We start from the raw sequence: 20,184 nt of genomic DNA on the forward strand, positions 1-20,184 counted from the left end.
GCTAACACGGTGAAACCCCGTCTCTACTAAAAATACAAAAAAATTAGCCGGGCGTGCTGGCGGGCACCTGTGGTCCCAGCTACTCGGGAGGCTGAGACAGGAGAATGGCGTGAACCCAGGAGGCAGAGCTTGCAGTGAGCCAAGATGGTGCCACTGCACTCCAGCCTGGGCAACAGAGCAAGACTCCATCTCAAAAAAAAAAAAAAAAAGTTGATTTTGCCAAGGTTAAAGGTTAAGGACGTGCCTGTGACACGGCCTCAGGAGGTCCTGATGACCTGTGCCCGAGGTGGCCGGGGTACAGCTGGGTTTTCTACATTTTAGTAAGACATGAGACTTCAATAATATGTGTAAGATGTACATTGGTTCAGTCCCAAGAGGCAAGACAATTTGAAGAGGGGAGGGGGCTTCCAGGTCACAGGTGATAAAACAAAGGGTCACATTCTTTTGAGTTTCTGATTAGATGTTCACTCATCTCAGTGAGCAGAGGAACGACTTTGAATTCTGTCCATCCTGTGTTTGCAAGGAATTTCCGTGTGGACACATCCTGAGGGAGATAGACAACTTTTTTATTATTTAAATCTTAGTAGCTGTCTTTTAAAAGAATAGAATGGGAGGCAAGTGGGCCCTAAGCAGTTTCCAGCTTGACTTTTCCGTTTGGCTCAGTGATTTGGGGGGTCCCAAGATTCACTTTCCTTTCACAGTACAAACGCTTGTACACAAATGTTCATAGCAGTTTTAGCTGCGATAGCCCCAAGCTAGAAATAATCCAAATGTCCATCAACAGAGGAATGGATACAGAAACTGTAGTGTATCCAACAATGGAACACTTTGCATAAAAAGCAACAATTGACATACACCACAGTGTGGGTGAATCTCTTTTTTTTTTTTTTTTTTCTGAGACGGAGTCTTGCTCTGTTGCCCAGGCTGGAGTGCAGTGGTGCGATCTCGGCTCACTGCAAGCTCTGGCTCCCAGGTTCACGCCATTCTCCTGCCTCAGCCTCCTGAGTAGCTGGGAATACAGGCGCCCGCCACCGCACCCGGCTAATTTTTTTTGTATTTTTAGTAGAGACGGGGTTTCACCGTGGTCTCGATCTCCTGACCTCATGATCCACCCACCTCAGCCTCCCAAAGTGCTGGGATTACAGGTGTGAGCCACCGCGTCCGGCCTTGTGGGTGAATCTCTAAGAAATGCTGTCACAGAGGACCTGTCCTATACAAAGAAGGGCCCAGCGGACGATTCTAGCCAATGCAACTTACTCTGCAGGGACAGCGGATTCAGGGTTGCCTGAATGTGAGAAGGGAAAGAATCACCGAGGGGCCGAAGGAACATTTGGGAGTGTTGGAGACGTTTGTGGTGGCTCCCAGGGGTATATGTGTCTAAACCTAGTGAACTGCACATTTTAAATACTTGAAGACCGGGGCGGCTCACGCCTGTCATTCCAGCACTTTGGGAGGCCAAGGCGGGCAGATCACTTGAGATCAGGAGTTTGAGACCAGCCTGGCCAACATGGCAAAACCCCACATCTACTAAAAATACAAAAATTCTCTGGACATGTTGACGTGCGCCTGTGGTCCCAGCTACTCAGGAGGCTGAGGCAGGAGAATCATTGGAACCTGGGAGGCGGAGGTTATAGTTGGCCAAGATGGAGCCACTGCACTCTGTCCAGCCTGGGCAACAGAGTGAGACTCCGTCTCAAACGATAGATAGATAGTTAAATAAATAAATACTTGAAGTGTATTACGTGTTAATTATACTTCGATAAAGCTATAAAAAATGAAAAGGAGGCTGGGCTTGGCGATGGCGCCTGTGATCCCAGCTACTCGGAAGGCTGAGGCTGGAGGATCACTTGAGCCTGGTGGAGGCTGCAGTGAGCTGGGATCCCGCCACTGCACTCCAGTCTGGGCGACAGAGTGAAACCCCATCTCAAAAAAAAAAAAAAAAAAAAAAAAAAAAGAAGGAAAAAAGAAAGAAAAGAAAAGAAAAAAAAGAAAGAAAAATAATTCCGCAGCTGTGTACATCGTTTGAGGCTGTGCCCGGCATGGGAGGGTTCCTCATGAATCAGCTCCCCGACTGTCTCAAGGTCCAGGGCTTTCACCTGCGCCACACGCCTCAGGAAAGGGAGCCAGCAACCCCCCAAGAATCGCCTTCTGCCCCCGCCCTCCCCAGGACGGGCAGGACCTGGCGCCCCCTGACCAGGGCAGGAGCCGCTGAGCCGACCTGGTCCGGGGCGCAGTGGCATCCTGGTGCCCTCTGGTGGCCGCTAGGGGCACAGCACGTCCCCATCCTCCCAGGGGACCCTGCCCAACCACCACTTGCCCCCCAGGCCGGGGTCTGGTCTCTGCCTCCACCATAGAACTGGGTTATTCTTCCTCCCTGGACTGAGGGGTGCTGCCGCCTGAAGTGCAGGGGGCCCTGACTACTCCTCATCCTACAGCCGCCCTCCCCCTGCTGCTCCCACCAGGAAGGTTCGTGACTGGGCTGGAGTACCGGGAAGGGTTCCCCTGAAGGCTCAGGCCAACTCCAGTGACAGCTTGTTGTGAAAAGGCCTCAGGGTAGGCCCCTCCCTCCGCCACCCTAGACCTCCTGGCACAGCACCCTGGCCACAGCCTTGCCGTTGGTCTCCCTGCCTCTCCTGTCCCAAGCCCCAGAGCCTTCTCATCTCATGATGGTCCACGTGGGGCCTGGACGCCACGTGCATGCCCACCCAGGATGTGGTGCTGGGTCAGCTGAGCGTCCACGTGAAGACAGGAGTCCCGTGCCCCCATCTCCCACCTCTCACAAAAGTCAATGCCAAGTGTGTGGCAGAGCCCAGTGTGAAAGGCAACACAATGAAGGTTTTTTTTAAATGAAGGAATAGGCCGGGCGCGGTGGCTCACACCCGTGGTCAGGAGTTTGAGAGCAGCCTGGGAAACATGGAGAAACCCCGTCTCTACTAAAAATACAAAATTAGTCGGGCATGGTGGTGCCTGCCTGTAATCCCAGCTACTTAGGAGGCTGAGGCAGGAGAATCTCTTCAACCTGGGAGGCGGAGGTTGCAGTGAGCTGAGATTTTGCCACTGCACATCAGCCTGGGCGACAAGAGTGAAACTCCGTCTCAAACAAACAAGCAAACAAAGGTACCGTTAGGAGGGTGGAAAGTAGAGGCAGAGAGGGAGAAGATTCCCCAGTACAAGAGTTCAATGAAGAGCTCGTCCAGAATACGTAACGACTCCTACAGACCCACAGGGGGGATCCCGCACAGGGAGGCGGCCGCAGCCGAGAGGCGCCGCACAGAAGCAGATGCGCAGCTCCTGCGAAACTCCAGCCTGGAGCACGGCCACGCAGCCGCCTGGGGAACGGGACGGCACCTTCTGACGCTGACCGCACCCATCCTGGAAATGCGAGAGGTTGGCCGAAAGGAATGTTCCCAGATATTCACAGCCGCACCGTGTGTGGTAGCTGCAAACTGGAAACGACCCACATCGCCACCCACAGGAAACGGCACAGCCGCGTGGCACGTTCACGCAGGACAGCCTCGCCTGCCCGGGCAGTCGCCCGCAGCACTCATGGCAGCTCTCTCCAGAGTGCGGCGTGGGCCCGAGGACACAGACGCAGACAGGGATGCAGGATGCGATTCCACTTGTGAAAGCTCAAGTCAGGCTGGCCCTGGGTGGCAGGACGCCTTGTCCTGTGGCCTCGTGGAAAAGCATCGTGCAGCACCAGGCACGCGCTTTTTGCACGCCCAGCTCTCACTGCCACCCCTCTCGGCGCAGGCCCCGGTCTCCTAGTCTCGTGCCCTGGACTCTCAGGAGCTTCTCAGTCCAAGCCTCCTCCTTAGAGAGGTCTCTGGCCCTCCAGCCACCCCTCTCCCTACTTCTTTCCCAGGACGTGCTGCCATCGGAGCTGAGCTCATCTGCCTGTTTGATCGGATGCTTATTGTTGGATCCCTCGCCCTGTCCTCTTGTCTCCTGGCTCGGAAACTGCCTAGGAATGGGCACCGTGAACCCCAAGGTCAGGACAGCCTGGAGGGTGCAGCTGAGCAGAGCCGGGCATGGGGGCACCTGACCCTGGCGCTCCCTGGCTGTGTGGCTACGCAGGCCACTCACCCCCACATGAGCCCAGAGGTCAGGACAGGGAGGCACAAGCCCTGGCCAGGACACAGAGGCCATCTCAGAAGCAGGCCAGGAACATTCCAGGGGCGGCAGGGAGGACAGGTCTGAGGTTTCACTGCGGGTGGCGGAAGCACGGGAACTGAGCGGTGCTGCCTGCTGGTCGGCGTCCTCCGGCCCGTGTCTGACCCCACCTCGGCCGGGCCCCGTGCCAGGAAGTCATCCTAACGTACTGTAGCTGGAGGGCCCTCAAATGCCATCTATTTGTGGCCTGGACCCTGTGGCTGGCACGAGTCTCATGTGACCACAGGGACGTGGTATTTTTGGCACAGGGGGTGGAGCCTGTGCAGCCAGCCTAGCACCATGCCGCCCCGGGATGGGCAGCTCAGACGCCCAGCTCGGCCGCCGGGACCCAGGTAGGACATGGTCAGCTGCTTGCCCTGACCCAAGGGGTCCCAATGGCAACAACCCCCACAGGGGCTTCTCAAGAGACCAGAAAGGAGGGCGAAGGTCAGTGGGCGGGAAGCCATCGTGCCCTGGCCTCCGTCTCAGGACTGTCCCCGCCAAAGTGACTTCCCACTCCTGGGTCCGGAGGGGCTGACCTGAGGCCGAGGGCGGCCCACTCTAGGGGTAGACCGGACAGCCGGCTAGGGTCTCCTTGCTTCTCTGAGACGGGGCAAAGGAAGGCACCCTGGGCAGCCGGGCAGGCCTGGGTCGTGGTGCAGACCTTGAGGATGGCCCGAGGTGGCTGCTGGGTCAAGAGACCCACTGCACCCTGCACCTCCTGCCCAGGCTCTCCCTGCTGACTTGGGCCAGCTCTGGCCAGCACCACCTGGTGAGCTCAGAGAATAGCATGGCCCAGCCAAGGCGATCGGAAGGTCATCACTGAGGGCTGGGCACCTGCTGGGTCCTGTAAACCTTTCCTGTGGCCGGCTGCCAGCTGGGGCGCACTGGGACGGACCAGGGCTGCCCACCCCCCCGAGGGCACTGCTCCCATTGAGTGGACCCTGAAAGGTGCTTTGCCGTGTAAAGACAGCTCTGGCAGAAGGTGGAGGAGGTGAGGCTGCCCCAGCTGAGATGTGATGGGAAACAGCATTCAAACCTGAGGATGGCTGGTTTTATAGCTTCACTGGTCGAAAACCATCTTTGATTCTAGGAATGTAACACTGCATCATTACACAGCTATCATTTGGGGTGCGTTGGGAACTAGGGTCATGGGAGCTGGGGATCTTCTAACTTGGAAATCGTCACCACTAGGTTTGAAGGAAGCGCAGCCCTCCCCTCGAGACGCTGTTCTCTTCCTTTCAGGGCACAGATGGAGCCCCGAGGCTGTGGGAGCTCCCAGGTCTCGTGGGGCAGGGGCGGCATGTGCAGGGTGGTGCCTGGGGCCTGAACCCATGAAGACCCCACTGGACCCATTCTGCTACCCTCCAGTGCCTCTGCTGACCCCACATGGAAAACTTCCAGTACAGCGTCCAGCTGAGTGACCAGGACTGGGCCGAGTTCTCAGCCACCGCCGATGAGTGTGGCCTCCTGCAGGCAGGCCTGGCCTCTGGGGACGAGCCCTTGTCCAGTGACATTGACCAAGGGGACAGCAGTGGCAGCAGTCCCCCCAGGGCCCCACCTCTCCCAACTGGGCAGCCAGCTGCAGGAGGGCGGAGCTGGCGGGGCTGCGAGGAAGAGGACGTGGCCACACAGCAGCCGGTCACCAGGTCTCGGTGTGAGCCTGTCTTGGCCCTGGGGACCGGTCAGCAGACACCCAGCACGTCCGCACGGGCAGAAGCTCCACCGTCCCTCGGCCCCTGCGCCAGCCCTCCCGGCCAGTGCTCATCCTGCCCTGCTCCGGCGTCTTCTGCAGACCAGATGCAGAGGCTTCTGCAGGGCCCTGCCCCACGGCCCCCTGGTGAGCCTCCTGGAAGTCCCGAGTCCCGTGGCCACAGCACTGGCTCCCAGAGGCCCCCTGATAGCCCTGGAGCCCCACCACGGAGCCCCAGCCGAAAGAAGAGGCGAGCTGTGGGTGCCAAGGGGGGTGGGCACGCAGGAGCCTCTGCTTCTGCCCGGATGGGCTCCCCGCGGCTCCCTGCGGCCAGTCCTGAGACGGCAAAGCTGATAGCCAAAGCTGGGCAGGAGGAGTCGGGGCCAGGTCCTGCAAAAGCTCCTGAGCCTGGCCCCAGATCCCCTGTGCAGGGAGACAGACCAGGGCCAGGTTTGGGCCTGTCTACACCTGTCCCTGTGACTGAGCAAGGCACAGACCAAATCAGAACCTCCCCCCGAGCCCAGCTGCACACGGTGTCCACGCCTGTCCGGGAAGCCCACCCAGATGTCTCAAGGGCTAAGTCAGACATGGCTGTGTGTACACCCGCCTCCGAGCCGCAACCTAACAGGGACATGGCTGTGTCTACACCCGCCTCCGAGCCGCAACCTGACAGGGACATGGCTGTGTCTACACCCGCCTCCGAGCGGCAACCTGACAGGGACACGGCTGTGTGTACACCCGCCTCCGAGCCGCAACCTGACACGGCTGTGTCTACGCCAGCTTCTGAGCCTCAGTCCAGTGTGGCTGTGTCTACACCCATCTCCAAGCCACAACTGGACACGGACATGGCTGTGTCCACACCTGCCTCCGAGCCGCAGCCTGACATGGCTGTGTCTACACCTGCCTCCAAGCATGGCCTGGATGTGGCCTTGCCTACAGCAGGCCCAGTGGCTAAGCTAGAGGTGGCTTCATCTCCACCTGTCTCAGAGGCTGTGCCGAGGATGACCGAGTCCAGTGGGCTTGTGTCTATACCTGTTCCCAGAGCTGACGCCGCTGGCCCCGCCTGGTCTCCCACCCGCAGAGCTGGGCCTGATGTGGTGGAGACAGAGGTTGTTGTGTCTGAGCCCTCAGCAGGGGCCCCTGGATGCTGCTCTGGGGCGGCCACACTGGGTCTCACCCAAGTCCCCAGGAAGAAGAAAGTGCGCTTCTCCGTGGCTGGGCCCGGCCCCAACAAGCCAGGCTCAGAAGAGGCCTCAGCCCGGCCCTCAGCCCCCCGGACAGCAACTGGGGGCCAGGGGGGGCCCGGAGCCTGGGATGCTGTGGCCGTCGGGCCCCGGCCCCACCAGCCTCGGATCCTCAAGCACCTGCCTCGCCCCCCTCCCTCTGCCGTGGCGAGGGCCGGGCCAGGGAGCAGCTTTGCCGTGACCCTCCCGGAGGCTTACGAGTTCTTCTTCTGTGACACCATTGAGGAGGACGAAGATGCTGAGGCGACAGCCACCGGTCAGGATCCGGCAGGCGTCCAGTGGCCGGACATGTGCGAGTTCTTCTTCCCAGATGGTGGAGCCCAGAGGTCGAGGCAGTGGGGGTCCCCGGCGCCACTCCCGAGAGCTGATCCTGTGCCGACCCCCATACCTGGAGACCCCGTGCCCATCTCCATCCCTGAGGTCTATGAACACTTCTTCGGGGAGGACAGGCTTGAGGGCGTGCTGGTGCCGGCTGTGCCGCTCCCGCTGCAGGCATTGGAGCCTCCGGGATCGGCCTCCCAGGGGGCGGGGCCTGGGACCCCCCTCAAGCCAGCCGTGGTAGAGCGGCTCCACCTGGCTCTTAGACGGGCAGGTAGGTGCTCTCGGATCCCACAGCCTGTCCAGGTCCCCGGCACACACTGTCCAGGGAGCTTGGCCAGGGATGGGACCGCTGGGGACGGGCAGACAGGGCTCAGGTCATCCCCTAACAGGGGAGCCTGGGGACCAGCCCCCAGTCATCCCAGGACACAGTCCAGATAGGGCGGCCCAGACCAGGCACCCGGGCTGTTCAGGGGGTTGGCTCTGCACAGCCGTTGCCCTGTGTCCAGGCCCATGTGACGGCGGCGTCCCTCCCCCAGCCTCTGGCAGGGTTCCCATCCAGGCCTCACTGCCTTCAGGGTCAGGCACTCTGCGAGGCACATCTCACACTCATCTCCTCTGGGAGATGCTTTACAGACCAGAAAACAGGGGCTCCACTGGCAGTTCCCCCAAACTGGCCCAACTCAACCAGGTCACCAAAGTCTCAGGCAGAGGAAGCACGGGGGAGATGTGACTCCAACAGACGTGTCCAGGGCAGACGGTTCCTGGTGCAGGCGGTTCCCGGGGCGGGTGTGTGCAGGGCAGGCAGTTCCCAGGCCAAGAGTGTGCAGGGCAGGCGTGTGCGGGGCAGGTGGCTCCCGGGATTGGGGGGGCAGGCCGTTCCCGGGACTGGGGGGACAGGCGGTTCCCGGGATTGGGGGGCAGGCGGTTCCCGGGATTGGGGGGGCAGGCGGTTCCCGGGATTGGGGGGGCAGGCGGTTCCCGGGATTGGGGGGCAGGCGGTTCCCGGGATTGGGGGGCAGGCGGTTCCCGGGATTGGGGGGGCAGGCAGTTCCCGGGATTGGGGGAGGGCAGGCGGTTCCTGGGACTGGGGGGCAGGTGGTTCCCGGGATTGGGGGGGCAGGTGGTTCCCGGGATTGGGGGAGGGCAGGCGGTTCCTGGGACTGGGGGGCAGGCGGTTCCCGGGATTGGGGGGGCGGGTGGTTCCCGGGATTGGAGGGGCAGGCGGTTCCTGGGACTGGGGGGCAGGTGGTTCCTAGGATTGGTAGGGCAGGTGGTTCCTGGGATTGGGGGAGGGCAGGTGGTTCCCAGGATTGGGGGAGGGCAGGCGGTTCCCGGGATTGGAGGGCAGGTGGTTCCCAGGGTTGGGGGGCAGGTGGTTCCTGGGGCGGGCCTGTGCGGGGCCATCTCTGAGTGCAACCGTGGGGCTAAAGGTGAGCTTCTGTCGTAGGGGAGCTCCGGGGACCTGTCCCATCATTTGCCTTCAGCCAGAATGACATGTGCCTGGTGTTTGTAGCCTTTGCCACCTGGGCTGTGAGGACGTCAGATCTGCATACCCCAGACGCCTGGAAAACAGGTTCGGGTGCCTGGGGGCAGAGGGAGCTGCGCCTAGAAGCCAGACTGAGGGTTACTGGCAGGACGAGGGGTGCATGGGGGCCCCAGGGCTCTCCCCTGAACTGCTCCCCCCAGGCTGAGCTGCGGCCCTAGTTGCACTGGCCTTGCCCGCCCTTTGAGGGCTGGGTCTTGTGGGCAGACGGTGCTGACAGCCAGGCTGGCCCTCAGGAGACCCTGTGCTTCTCTTGCAGTCTTGCTGGCCAACATTGGCACCATCTCTGCCATCCGCTACTTCCGCCGGCAGGTGGGGCAAGGGCGCCGCAGTCGCAGCCGCAGCCCCAGCTCCTAGGAGCCAGGCCGGGGCCAGGGAGATGCGGGATGAGGAGACGACCACAGGCGCCCAGGACAGGAGGAGGGGCCGCCCTCGCCTGAGCCCTCTGACCCCTCTCTTCTATGGCGTCCAGGAGCGGGGGCGTGTCCTGGTGCTGCTCCCTCCGACTCACCTGAGGATCCAGCCAGTAGCCAGGACCACTCCCCACGCTGGGGAGGAGAGGTGCTAAAGTCTGGCTGGGTGGAGGGCAGGCAGGTGGCTGGGTAGGAGGGTGGCCAGATTCACAGATGAGAACACAGGGCATTCGGTTAATTTCAGACATGCAATAGTGGGGAGGTCATTTTACTAAGAAGTTATTTGTCGTTTATCTGAAATCAAATGTAACCGCATGCTGCATTTCTTCTGGGATGCAGTGGGGGCTGAGTGGCAGGACAGGACCTGGACCTCAGAGGGGTCTGAGCAGCAAGAGGCTCCGGCTGGAGCTCTGGCAGAGGCAGGGGTGAGGACACACGGTGGCCTCAAAGAGGGGATGGGCAGCCTCCTCACAGGTGTGCTGGGCTGGCAAGGGCTCCGAGGCCCATCGCTCTTGATCCTCGAAGGACTGTGGCCAAGGCCTCTGCGGGCTCTGGCCTGAGACAGTGAAGGCTCTGCCTGCCCCTCCCCAGTGCAGTGGTCCCTGCTGGGTGGGGGTCTGTGGCAGAGCCTCGAGCCCCTCCCCGGGAGCCCTGGGTGCAGGTGCAGAGGGAGAATTCGGTGGCATTAGATGGATTGCTGGGCTCCTGGGGTTGTCCCGGGGGCTCCTGTGGGGCAGCTGGGGGCCCACAGCCAAGAGGAGTCAGAGATGAGGTGGGAAGGTCGGTGAGGGGCCCGAGGTGGCAGAGGAAGGGGGCTGCCTGGCTGGGTGCCGGGTGGGGGTCCTGCCGAGGCAGCGGGTGCAGGGTCCCCAAGACTGTGGGAGACCCTGGCTGCTGAGCGGAGAACACGTGGACGCGGCACCAATAAAATTCTTTTTCTTTTTCTTTCTTCTTTTTCTCATTCTCTCTCTTCTCTTCTCTTCTCTTCTCTTCTCTTCTCTTCTCTTCTCTTCTCTTCTCTTCTCTCTTCTCTCTTTTCTTTCTCGTCCGGTGGTGTCAGCGTCTCCTGTGCTGCCCTATGGCGCACACCAGGCCATGCAAGGACCCACCCGCCCTCCTCTTCGGGACACCCTGGCTTGTGCTCCTCACACCTTGCTGACCTGTGACCCTCATGCCCTCTGACCTCACATACTCTGACCCTGCTGACCTTTCTCTGTCCTCCGACCTTCACGCCCGTGCCTCCCTCCCACTCCCAGTGAGTCTCCTCCCAGACTCCTGGCGGGCTGAGCTGAGGCCAACTCTGTGGACGGCCAGGACCTCCCTGACCTGTGACCCAGCCTCGCTGGCCAGGGCATCCTTTGGATGGGGCCCCTCCCGCCCTTCCCTGCCCCAGCTGCTGGCACCAAGGAGCAGGAGCCGAGGGATGGGCTCTGAACTCAGGGCCCCGGAGACTCCCCCCATCACACTGGGTTCAGACCCTGACTTGTAATTGAAGTGGGTTAGAGGGGCAGGTACCCTGGAGCTTGGCGAGGGTGGTCCTGAGAACCCGCCTCACCGCAGCCATCAGATCCACTGCACAAGCCCCCCACTGGCCTCAGGCCCTCCAAGCTGGGGGCACTTCTGGTGGGAAGAAGACAAAGTCTCGTCCAAGAGGTGGTTGTAGCCAGGGTCCCGGCTCCTCCTGGGGGACCGATCATCTGGCAGGGAAGGCAGAGATGGGTCAGCCTGTGGGAGGCAACAGGCAGTCACCCCAGGAGGCAGGACCCTCACGCACCTGTCAGAGGCAGCCGGGGTTCAGGCGAACCTTCCCTGGCAGAGGAGACCTGGGAACCCCAAACCACAAGTCTGAGAGCCGGGTACAGCCCCAGGCAGGGAGCTTGGAGACAACCCGTCGATGTGCAGCCCCCACCCCTCGTGTTGGCATCACCCACGTCCCCCTGCTCTCCCTCCCCAGTCCTGTCTCCCCATCTCCCTCCTGGCCTCCCCTGGTCTCCATCTGCCCCCGTCCTCCTGTTTCCCTCCCTGCTCCCTCAGAGTCCCAGGAGGCCCCACACCAGCCCCCCAGCCAGCCCGGAGCCCAGGGCACACTGGCATGGGGGCTGCTACTCACAAGCTGAAGGGAGTCTGGGGGCTGTGGCCCCCCATCCTTGGCTGAGCCCCGGTGTCTCTGAGAGGCTCTGGACTGCAGGGCTCCCTTCTTGGAGAGCAAGTGGGGGCCAGCGGGGCCAGAGGAGCTGGAGCCAGGGTCAGAGGCAGGCACAGACACAGGCACCGAGGGGAGTGGGCTTAAGGGCACAGGTCCAGGTGCACTCTGCATGGCACTGAGGAACTGCCGGGAGAGCCTGGGCTGGGGCCTGGGTGGCATCCAGGGATCCCCAGAATCTCAACCTCCCATCGGAGCCTGAACAGACCTCAGGCTTGGGGCAGCCCCAGACCCCAGGTCGAGAAGCACGGTCTAGACCTCCCCAACCTCGGGCTGCAGGCACCTCCCACCCTTTCTGTCACCCAGCAGGGGCCTGACCTCCTCCAGGCCCCGGACATCTGTGACCCTGCGGTGGGAGGTGGCGGGTGGTGTGTAGGGGTCGGCATAGAGGGGCGAGTGTGATGTTTCTGAAGTGCGGTCAGGGGTGTCTGGGCTGCTCTCTAGGCTCAGCCTGTTCAGCTGCAGGGCAGAGGTGGGAGAGATGGGCTTCCGGGCTAGAAACAGCCTAGGCCACCCCTTCTCTGTGCAAGAGGGCTCTGGGTGGCTCCAGGACCACTGGGCCCAGAGACAGAGGCCAGTGGAGCGGAATGGTGGGAACCAGGCCGGGGCTGGGTGGGTGTGCTGGGCCCACCTGGGTCAGGTCCAGGTGCAGTGGGGTGACAGGGCCGTGGCCCTCTGCCCGGGCCTTGCTCCTGGGTGAGCGGCTGCTGCCGCTGCGTCTCAGCTCGGTCCTCCGTCGGCCAATGCTGGTGCGGTCAGAGCTGGCCTGGTCCTGTGGGGACCACAAACCTTCCAGAAAGAGCCCTTTGGCCCCTCTCCCGTGCAACTCTCTGAGGCTGCAAGGGGCTCGCTCCCCCCAGTCTGAGTTCCCTGAGGAACCAGGGTCCCCAACACACACTCACCCGACAGCCTTCTGCCCCACTTTCGTCTGACACCCCGTAAGCGCTCACCGGTGTGTGGTGGGAGGAGCAGCCCACGGTGGATGGCACTGAGGACTCAGGCAGGGAGTGGCTGGTGCGGGTGGAGGGGGGCGCCAGGCACCCCAAGTCCCAGCTGATCCGTCCGCCTGAGGAGAGTGAGCCTCGGCCACTGCCCATAACCTGGGTGGGCAGTGAGTGGGGGTGAGTGAGGGCTGGACCCCCTCCCCACCTACCCCTGCCTGGACTCACCCCCTCCCCACCCACCCCTGCCTGGACCCACCCCCTCCCCACCCACCCCTGCCTGGACCCACCCCCTCCCCACCCACCCCTGCCTGGACCCATCCTCTCCCCACCCACCCCTGCCTGGACCCACCCCCTCCCCACCCACCCCTGCCTGGACCCATCCTCTCCCCACCCACCCCTGCCTGGACCCACCCCCTCCCCACCCACCCCTGCCTGGACCCATCCTCTCCCCACCCATCCCTGCCTGGACCCACCCACTCCCCACCCACCCCTGCCTGGACCCACCCTGCTGCCCCCCCTTTTATCTTTTTGGGACGAAGTCTTGTTCTGTCGCCCAGGCTGGAGTGCAGTGGCACGATCTCGGCTCACTGCAACCTCCGCCTCCCGGTCAAGCAATTCTCCTGCCTCAGCCTCCTGAGTAGCTGGGGTTACAGGGATGCACCACCATGCCCAGCTAATTTTTTTGTATTTTTAATAGAGACAGGGTTTCTCCATGTCAGTCAGGCTGATCTTGAACTCCTGATCTCAAATGATCCACCCGCCTCAGCCTCCTAAAATGTTGGGATTACAGGCGTGCGCCACCACACCCGGTCTGCTGCCCCCTTTTTACCACTGCCCAGGACCTGGGCTGTGGGGCCTACTGACCCCTCACCTGCAACCCTGGGAAGCTCTCGGCACCAGGCAGCGGCGGGGCCCGCTCCCTGTGGGTGACGGCGCGAAGGCACAGCAGCCAGTGGCCGTAGTCCTCGTAGCTGGCGCACACCACGCGGATGGTGTTGATGAGGGGGCCTGGCATACAGATGCTGTGAGGGGCTGGCAGGGTGGGGTGCACCCCTCAGCGCCCCCACTAAAGAGTCGGGCGTCCCCCAGTCTCCTGCCCCACCATGGCCTGGCCAGGCGGGAGGCAGAACCAGGGTCAGGGCCCTACCTTCAATCAGGAAGGAACGGATCTGCTTCTCCTTCTCCTCCAGGTTGATGTGGACCGCACGGAGTGGGAGCTCCCCCTGTGGCGGAGATTGAGGGCCAGGACTTTGTGGGGGTAGCCCCGGGGCCCCGCCTGGCCTCATCCCATCCTCTTGCCCTCCAGAGCTTGGCTGGGTACTTGGAGAGCTGGGCACCGAGGCCGTCACCCTGAGGGAGGCCAGTGGGTCCCATGTCTCCTGGGGCCACCACCAACCCTGGCGCAGGGGCCTTCGCTGGCTAGGGGCAGACACACAAAGCCACAGGACTGGCCTCCTGGGGTCCCCAGAGAAGAAGCTGGGCCGGGGGAACCACGGGGAGGGCCCCGTGTTTGTTCCTCAGTGACTGAAGGTTACCCCTTCCCAGAGTCCACCCTGGAGGACACAGGCAGACGCGCGTGTGCACACACACCTCTCACGGGCAGGCACACACGAGGGAGTCCCCGGGAGGGGCTCTCAGCCCCATGCTGCCCGCCCCAGGGTGGCGGTCAAGAACCTCAGGGTGAGAACCTCAGGGCGGGCAGGGGCTCCTCCACGTCACAGCCGAGACCAGACTGACCAGGACTGCGGGCCGGGTGGGCAGGGCCCTGCGCTCTGTCTCAACAAGCCCCGAAATACAGGTTCCTCCTGCATGGCCGCCCCCTCCCACCCCCACGCAGGTGCCTCCCTGGGGCGGGCCCACAGTGGGGAGGGGCCCACCTTGAAGCAAAGCCCGTCCAGCTCCTCGGAGAAAATGGCCAAGGACGTTGGGTACAGGACCAAAAGCCGGTCCCACTGCTCCTGAGTGGGGGTGGAGTCAAACGATGGGGGAACTGAGCTGCTGTGCACCCAGGGCCAGTCCCCGCCCTGCCCACCACCCTGCACCCCTCCTGTCCCCCTACAGCCCCACGCACCTCACACCCACCTGTGCCGGCAGGTGCTGCAGCTTGACCCTGGAGGCACAGACAGCACTGCCGCCGGGTTCGTGTCCTGACGCGGTCCGCAGCCGGGTTAGACGGCGCTGCAGAGTCCAGGGGAGCTCGTCTCCGCAGGACCCCTGTGAGGAGGAGGTCAGAGCAGGCTGCGAGGATCAGGGTGGGGAGGGGCGTGGGGTCCCCGGCACTGACCTGTGGGGGTGCCGAGTGGCAGCGCTGCGGTTCCCCGAGGAGGGCCGTCTGCTTCTCCAGGTGGTAAAGCCAGCGGTCCAGCTCGGCCCGGCTGGGGCAGAGCACCAGGAGGGGTGCGGGCAGCGGGCCTGCGGGCAGGGCAGAGAGGGCACACACATACACACACTTGCTCCGCAGCCCACAGGGCAGGCCCCCTCCAAGGCCTGGGTCAGGAGTGCCTCTGGGGGCCCGGGAAGCATCCCAAACACCTGTGATCTGGAAGGCGTGCTCTCGGGACCCCTCGAGCGAGCAGACGCTCAGCTCCGTCAGCGGTAACAGCCCCTGCCAAGCACAGGGTGGGAGGAGCTTCAGGGATCCATGGAGGGAATGGCGGCCGTGGCCCCACCCCACCGCCCACCGCCTCACCTGAAATGTGAGTCCTTCCGAGCCGTGGGCCTGGAAGTACAGGTGGGCGGGGAACAGCTCCAGGTAGCAGTCGCTGACATCCTGCGCGGGTAGCAGGGTCGTCAGTGCGGAGTCTGGGGAGCCCCAGGCTGATGGGGATGCTGCACCCTGAGCGTGCCCCACCCAGCCCGGCCCCCACCTGGCTGTGCTGGAACCGCAGCTGGACCTTGGCATAATGCACAACTTTTCCCAGGTTCCTCACAGGCACCCTTCGCCGCCCCTTCTTGAACACACTCAGGAATGGCTGCTCCAGGTTTTCTCGCTGGTTCTCCAGGTCCAGGATGTCCTAGGAGGAGCAGAGCTCACGGGAGCGGGCCTCGCCTGGGCCCCCCAACCCTCCGCTCGCATCCACACAGCTACAGGACTATAGCATGGTCTGCCTGTGCACAGCCACACAACACATATGTGAAGAACAGACCCCCACAGGCACAGAACCTGAACACTCAGCCTTTCCACAGGAAAACAGTCACGGCAGAATTTACACACACACGTGCATACATATATGCATACATGCACATTTGTGTACATGTACATGCACACACACCCAATACGTGCACATACAGGCAACATGCATGCATCCATATATGCACACACATACACATGTACACACGCATACACGCACCTATGCATACACACACACAATAGACACATACATACATGCCACACAATACAGACACAGATACATACACACGTGAACACACATGCGTACTTATACACACATGCACACATATGCATGGATACACACGTGCACACATATGCACTTGCACACATACACAGATATGCACACACGTGCATACATGCATACATATCCACACACAGAAATACACCAAAATACACATGTATACACATACACATGTGCACATATACACACATATACACGCACATGCATGCAAGTGCACATACATATGTACACATGCACACACAGATGCATGCATACACACGTGCACACATACACATGTGCACCTATACACATGTACACACATACACACATGCATGCACACATACACACTTGCACACACATACATGCAAACACTGCCTACATGCATACATTTCCACACACACACAAATACACCAACACACACGTATACACATACACCTGTGTACACACACAGATGTGTGTGCACACATGCACATATACACGTGCATACACATGCACACATACACATACACACTTGTGCACACATACACTCACGTGCGTGCATACACACACGCACACACAGACACACTTCCCCACACAGAGCTGCCTGGTCTAGTGGTAGAGATGGTGAGATCTGGACTCAGTGGATTAAACCGATCTTCATTCTTTCCTAAACTGTGTAACATGGCTTCGGTTATTCAACCTCTGAAGACTTGTTAGAAGAATTTGGGGGTGTCTGGGTAACACTCAAAACCCTCCCACGTCTCCAGTATTGGATGGTAAACGTTTAACACCTGGTTCTACAAAAAACAGACACAGAAACACACCGATGCCCTGATTTGTAATGTTTGCCAATTTCCTCGGTGTCAATGTCCTCACTGTCGCCCATTTCCAGCCCCCAGCCTGAAATATGTGAGGAGATTTCTGGGGCCGATCCTCTGAGTGTGTGTTCGCCGCTCCGCATGCCTCACTCGGGACAGCCAGGTCCTGGCAGTGCCCCGAGGGGTCTCCCCCGGGGGGTCTCCGTGGCTGCCCCGGCCTCACTGTCTCCTCACATCAGACCCATGCTCTCCGGCCGCTGCATGTTCTGTTCCTGCTTTGGGGACCGCTCAGCCCTGACCCCCCTCCTTACCCGCTTTGCAGCTTTGCTCAGACATTACCTGCTCCAAGAAGTCCTTTTCTGAAAGCCCTTCTAAAATTCCAGCCTGCCCTGATCCTCTGCACCCATCCCCTCTGTTTTTCTCCTTAGCTCCGACCCCACCCCGCTCACTGGATCTTCTATTGATTTGTCCCATCGTGTGTCTCTGCCGTGGGAATGGGAGCACCGGCAGAACAGGGGTTGTCTATTCCGTTCACTGCTGTGTCCCCAGAGCCTAAGACAGGGCCTGGGATGTGCTGTGGGTATCACTGCATGTGCTGGGAGGGGAAGGCACTGCACATCCACGCCACGTATAGCCAATCCTGTGAGTGTCACTGCGTGTGCTGGGAGGGGAAGGCACTCCCCATCCACGCCACGTATAGCCAATCCTGTGGGTATCACTGCATGTGCTGAGAGGGGAGGAGACTCCGCATCCACGCCACATATAGCCAATCCTGGCACACACAGTCCACTACAAATGCAGGCTTTGATCACCAGGTTAGAAGTCAGAAAGGGGACGGGTGTGAACATGGGGCTGGAGACCTCTGTGATCCACAGGCTCAGGGGCAAGTGGGAAGGTGTGCTGCTCCCTCTAGGAGCTGGCGAGAGCTACCTGCAGAGCTGCTGTGCCCTCGCCAAGCTTAGCTGCCCCTGAGCAGGTCCAGGAATGTGAACAGACAGACGCATGGCTTCCCCGGCCTTCTGCCTCCGGGTGGGGCCTCCTGTACCCACACCCAGCGTGGGAACTGATGCCAGGTTGGCACCCATGAAAAATAGGCCACAGACCAGGAAGGGCCACATAGCTGGCCCTGCAGCCCAGCTCAGCCTCGGGGCCGCGGGGAGGACTCAGCTTGGAGCCATGGCAGAGCCAGCTCACAGCATTGGGTGCAGAGCCCAGGCACAGGCCCTCGGAGCACTGGCTCCAGGACCGGCCCAGAGCTCCTCCCCCATCCAGCTGCATTTCCTGAGGGTCGGCAGGTTGTTGCCTCTCTGGCTACCATGTCCTGGCAAGGGAGGACCACTAGGGCCACCCACCACACCTCATAGGACCCCCCAGGGTCACACTGCATGTCCTGGGCCTGGACAGAGGGAGTGGCGTCTGAGATGCAGCCAAAGGGACCCCACCCCTAACCCAGCCTGGCTCCCTCTCCCTGCCCAGTCCTCTGAGGCAGCGTGGTTTCCGAAACCAGCACCTGTCTGCAGGGAGCCCTGAAACTCTGGAGGTCAGGAGAGGGTATGGCACGAGCTTCCTGCCTGGCAGGGGCGTGTTGGCAAAGGGGTCTGCACGGCCATGCCAGCGGCCGGACCCAGGAGTGCAGGGCAGGGGTCCTCTCCCCCAGACGCTCCTAGGGCCTGCACATAGCAGAGCCCACCCATCCAGGCTGCCTGACAGGGGTGCAGTGGGGGCTTCTGTCTGCCCTGAAGCCCAGGTTCCTCCTCCTGTTCCCTCAACCCAGCACCAGACACGTCTGAAAGGGGCTAGGCATCCACCCTGTGAAGATCGTTAGTCCCACAGGGGCTGGGGGGGGGGTGGTCTTCTGCTCCTTCCACGGAGAGGTGGCCTAGTGTGTGCTTGGGAGACACCTCCTTGCTGCATGGCCTTGGCAGGCTGGGAGGAGGCTGGGGCGTGCACAGAGGGGTTGCTGTGGACCAGGCGGCCATACCCAGCAGCAACTTCCTGCGGGACACCCAGGGAGAAAGGCCGGTGTAGGTTACCGGCTGGTTCACTGCTCATCTGAGGCCCTTTACTCTCAAGTTACACTACCAGCACGACCCCGAGCCCCAGTGCAGCGAGACACGCGTGCGCTGGTGCCCTGCGGGAGGAGGTCCCGGGAGGCCCCGCCCGCGGCCCGCCCCGACCAGCTTGCTCCCGACTGACTCAGTCCTGCGTCGCGGTTTCGCTCTCCGCTCAGACTTTCGGCCGGATGAACTCCCCAGGGCGGGGCAGTCAGCGTAGGCTCCTCACCTACCGGGGTCTGAATGCCCCCGGGGCGAGGGGAAGACCCTGAGCTGCACGGACACGCGGCACACACGCGCGGGCAGAGCCACGATCCCAGACCACAGCCACCGCGCGCGCCGCGCTCACCGTGCCCGGGATGTAGTGGAAGAGCTTGTTGGCGGCGGCGTCCCCGCTTCGAGCAGCCTCGGGGCCCAGCAGGCCGGCCGGCATCCGCGCGCTGTCCTCTCTGGGGACAAGGCACGGGGTCTCGTGGCTTGGCCCCGGAGCGGGTGGGGGAGCCCTGCGCCCAGGTGGCCGCACCCACGCCCCGCTCACCTGTTTCCTTTCAAGGAGGGCTTTCTGGAGAAGGAGGCCCGGAGCCTCCTGGGGGCCTGAGGCACACAGTGGCTGTTCCCCATGGCCAGAGTCGTGCAGGTCGGCAAGCTGGGTCCCTGTCCACAGTCTCCTGCCCCCGCCTCCCGCGGGCAGGCGGGGCTCTGGGACGTCCCGCCCGGCACCCAGGGCTGGGCGAGGGTGGAGCCTTTCTGGAAGAGGCTTGGCCCCTACCTGAGCCGTGCAGGTCGCTGCCCTGGGCCCTCCACACCGAGAGGCCAGCCTTGGGGCAAGCACCCCTCTGGCCCAGACAAGGCCTCCAGTGTGCAGGGCACCCCACTTGCCTGTGCTCTGGCTTGGTGAACCTTGGGCGACCTTCCAGGCCCCCCCCAACAACGTGCCCACACATCCTGTTTCCATCTAAACCCTGGCCGGCCTGAGTCACCGGTGACTGCAGGGAGGGCTGAGGCAGGAGTTCCAGCATGGGAGACGGCGGTGAAAGCCACCCCAGCCTCTCCTCCTGCCTGGGCCCCCTCACCACAGACCCAAGTCAGGGTCCCCAAGGCTTAAGGGGACTCAGGAAGGTCACATGCCTCCTAGACGGCCAGGACAGTCAGCGTACTCGGGGGCAATGCTGTCCTCCCCAGCCCCGTCCCCAGAGCCCACGACGCGGCGGGGACCTCGGCCTCAGTACCCAGCCCGGGCAAACCCCACCCACACTGGAAGGCTGGTCCACAGGAACTCCACAGGCCCCCTCCCTGGATTCACAGCTCTGCCTTGCAGCTCCCGGACGCCTGCGCATCTCAGGCTACCCCCCCCGACCCCCCTCACCCTGGACCCCCAGACAGGACCCAAAGTTGCGCAGCTGCCCCACAAGCCAGAAAGCCAGAGAGAGA

The 20,184-nt window shown here is 62.0% G+C and overlaps 2 protein-coding genes across 13 annotated transcripts; one reads left to right on the plus strand and one right to left on the minus strand.

Moving 5' to 3' along the window:
* The first annotated feature begins 5,404 nt into the window (after positions 1–5,404).
* On the plus strand, positions 5,405–9,324 carry PERM1 (PPARGC1 and ESRR induced regulator, muscle 1). 3 transcript variants are annotated; one of them, XM_055262125.2, is made up of 4 exons: positions 5,405–5,434; positions 5,914–7,681; positions 8,858–8,983; positions 9,213–9,324. In XM_055262125.2, the coding sequence occupies exons 1-4, from the start codon at positions 5,405–5,407 to the stop codon at positions 9,308–9,310; spliced, it is 2,022 nt and encodes a 673-aa protein (XP_055118100.1). In that variant the 3' UTR covers positions 9,311–9,324. The 3 variants fall into 3 exon arrangements, with proteins under 3 accessions (XP_055118100.1, XP_055118098.1, XP_055118099.1); XM_055262123.2 differs by lacking the exon at positions 5,405–5,434 and having other exon boundaries at positions 5,466–7,681; XM_055262124.2 differs by lacking the exon at positions 5,405–5,434 and having other exon boundaries at positions 5,466–7,681; positions 8,924–8,983.
* Positions 9,325–9,477: 153 nt separating this feature from the next.
* PLEKHN1 (pleckstrin homology domain containing N1) lies at positions 9,478–19,430 on the minus strand. 10 transcript variants are annotated; one of them, XM_055262128.2, is made up of 16 exons: positions 19,292–19,423; positions 19,103–19,202; positions 15,381–15,527; positions 15,203–15,283; positions 15,046–15,118; positions 14,798–14,925; positions 14,596–14,691; positions 14,391–14,471; positions 13,661–13,736; positions 13,385–13,521; positions 12,520–12,669; positions 12,201–12,341; positions 11,888–12,028; positions 11,477–11,695; positions 11,141–11,189; positions 9,478–11,063 (listed from the first exon to the last, which is right to left on the minus strand). In XM_055262128.2, the coding sequence occupies exons 1-16, from the start codon at positions 19,372–19,374 to the stop codon at positions 10,930–10,932; spliced, it is 1,836 nt and encodes a 611-aa protein (XP_055118103.1). In that variant the 5' UTR covers positions 19,375–19,423; the 3' UTR covers positions 9,478–10,929. The 10 variants fall into 10 exon arrangements, with proteins under 10 accessions (XP_055118103.1, XP_055118102.1, XP_063487271.1 ...); XM_055262127.2 differs by having other exon boundaries at positions 14,596–14,727; XM_063631201.1 differs by lacking the exon at positions 11,888–12,028 and having other exon boundaries at positions 9,478–10,442; positions 10,882–11,063; positions 14,596–14,727; positions 19,292–19,422.
* Positions 19,431–20,184: the final 754 nt, after the last annotated feature.

The sequence above is a fragment of the Symphalangus syndactylus genome, chromosome 22, assembly GCF_028878055.3.
Source record: "Symphalangus syndactylus isolate Jambi chromosome 22, NHGRI_mSymSyn1-v2.1_pri, whole genome shotgun sequence".
Lineage (NCBI taxonomy): Eukaryota > Metazoa > Chordata > Mammalia > Primates > Hylobatidae > Symphalangus > Symphalangus syndactylus.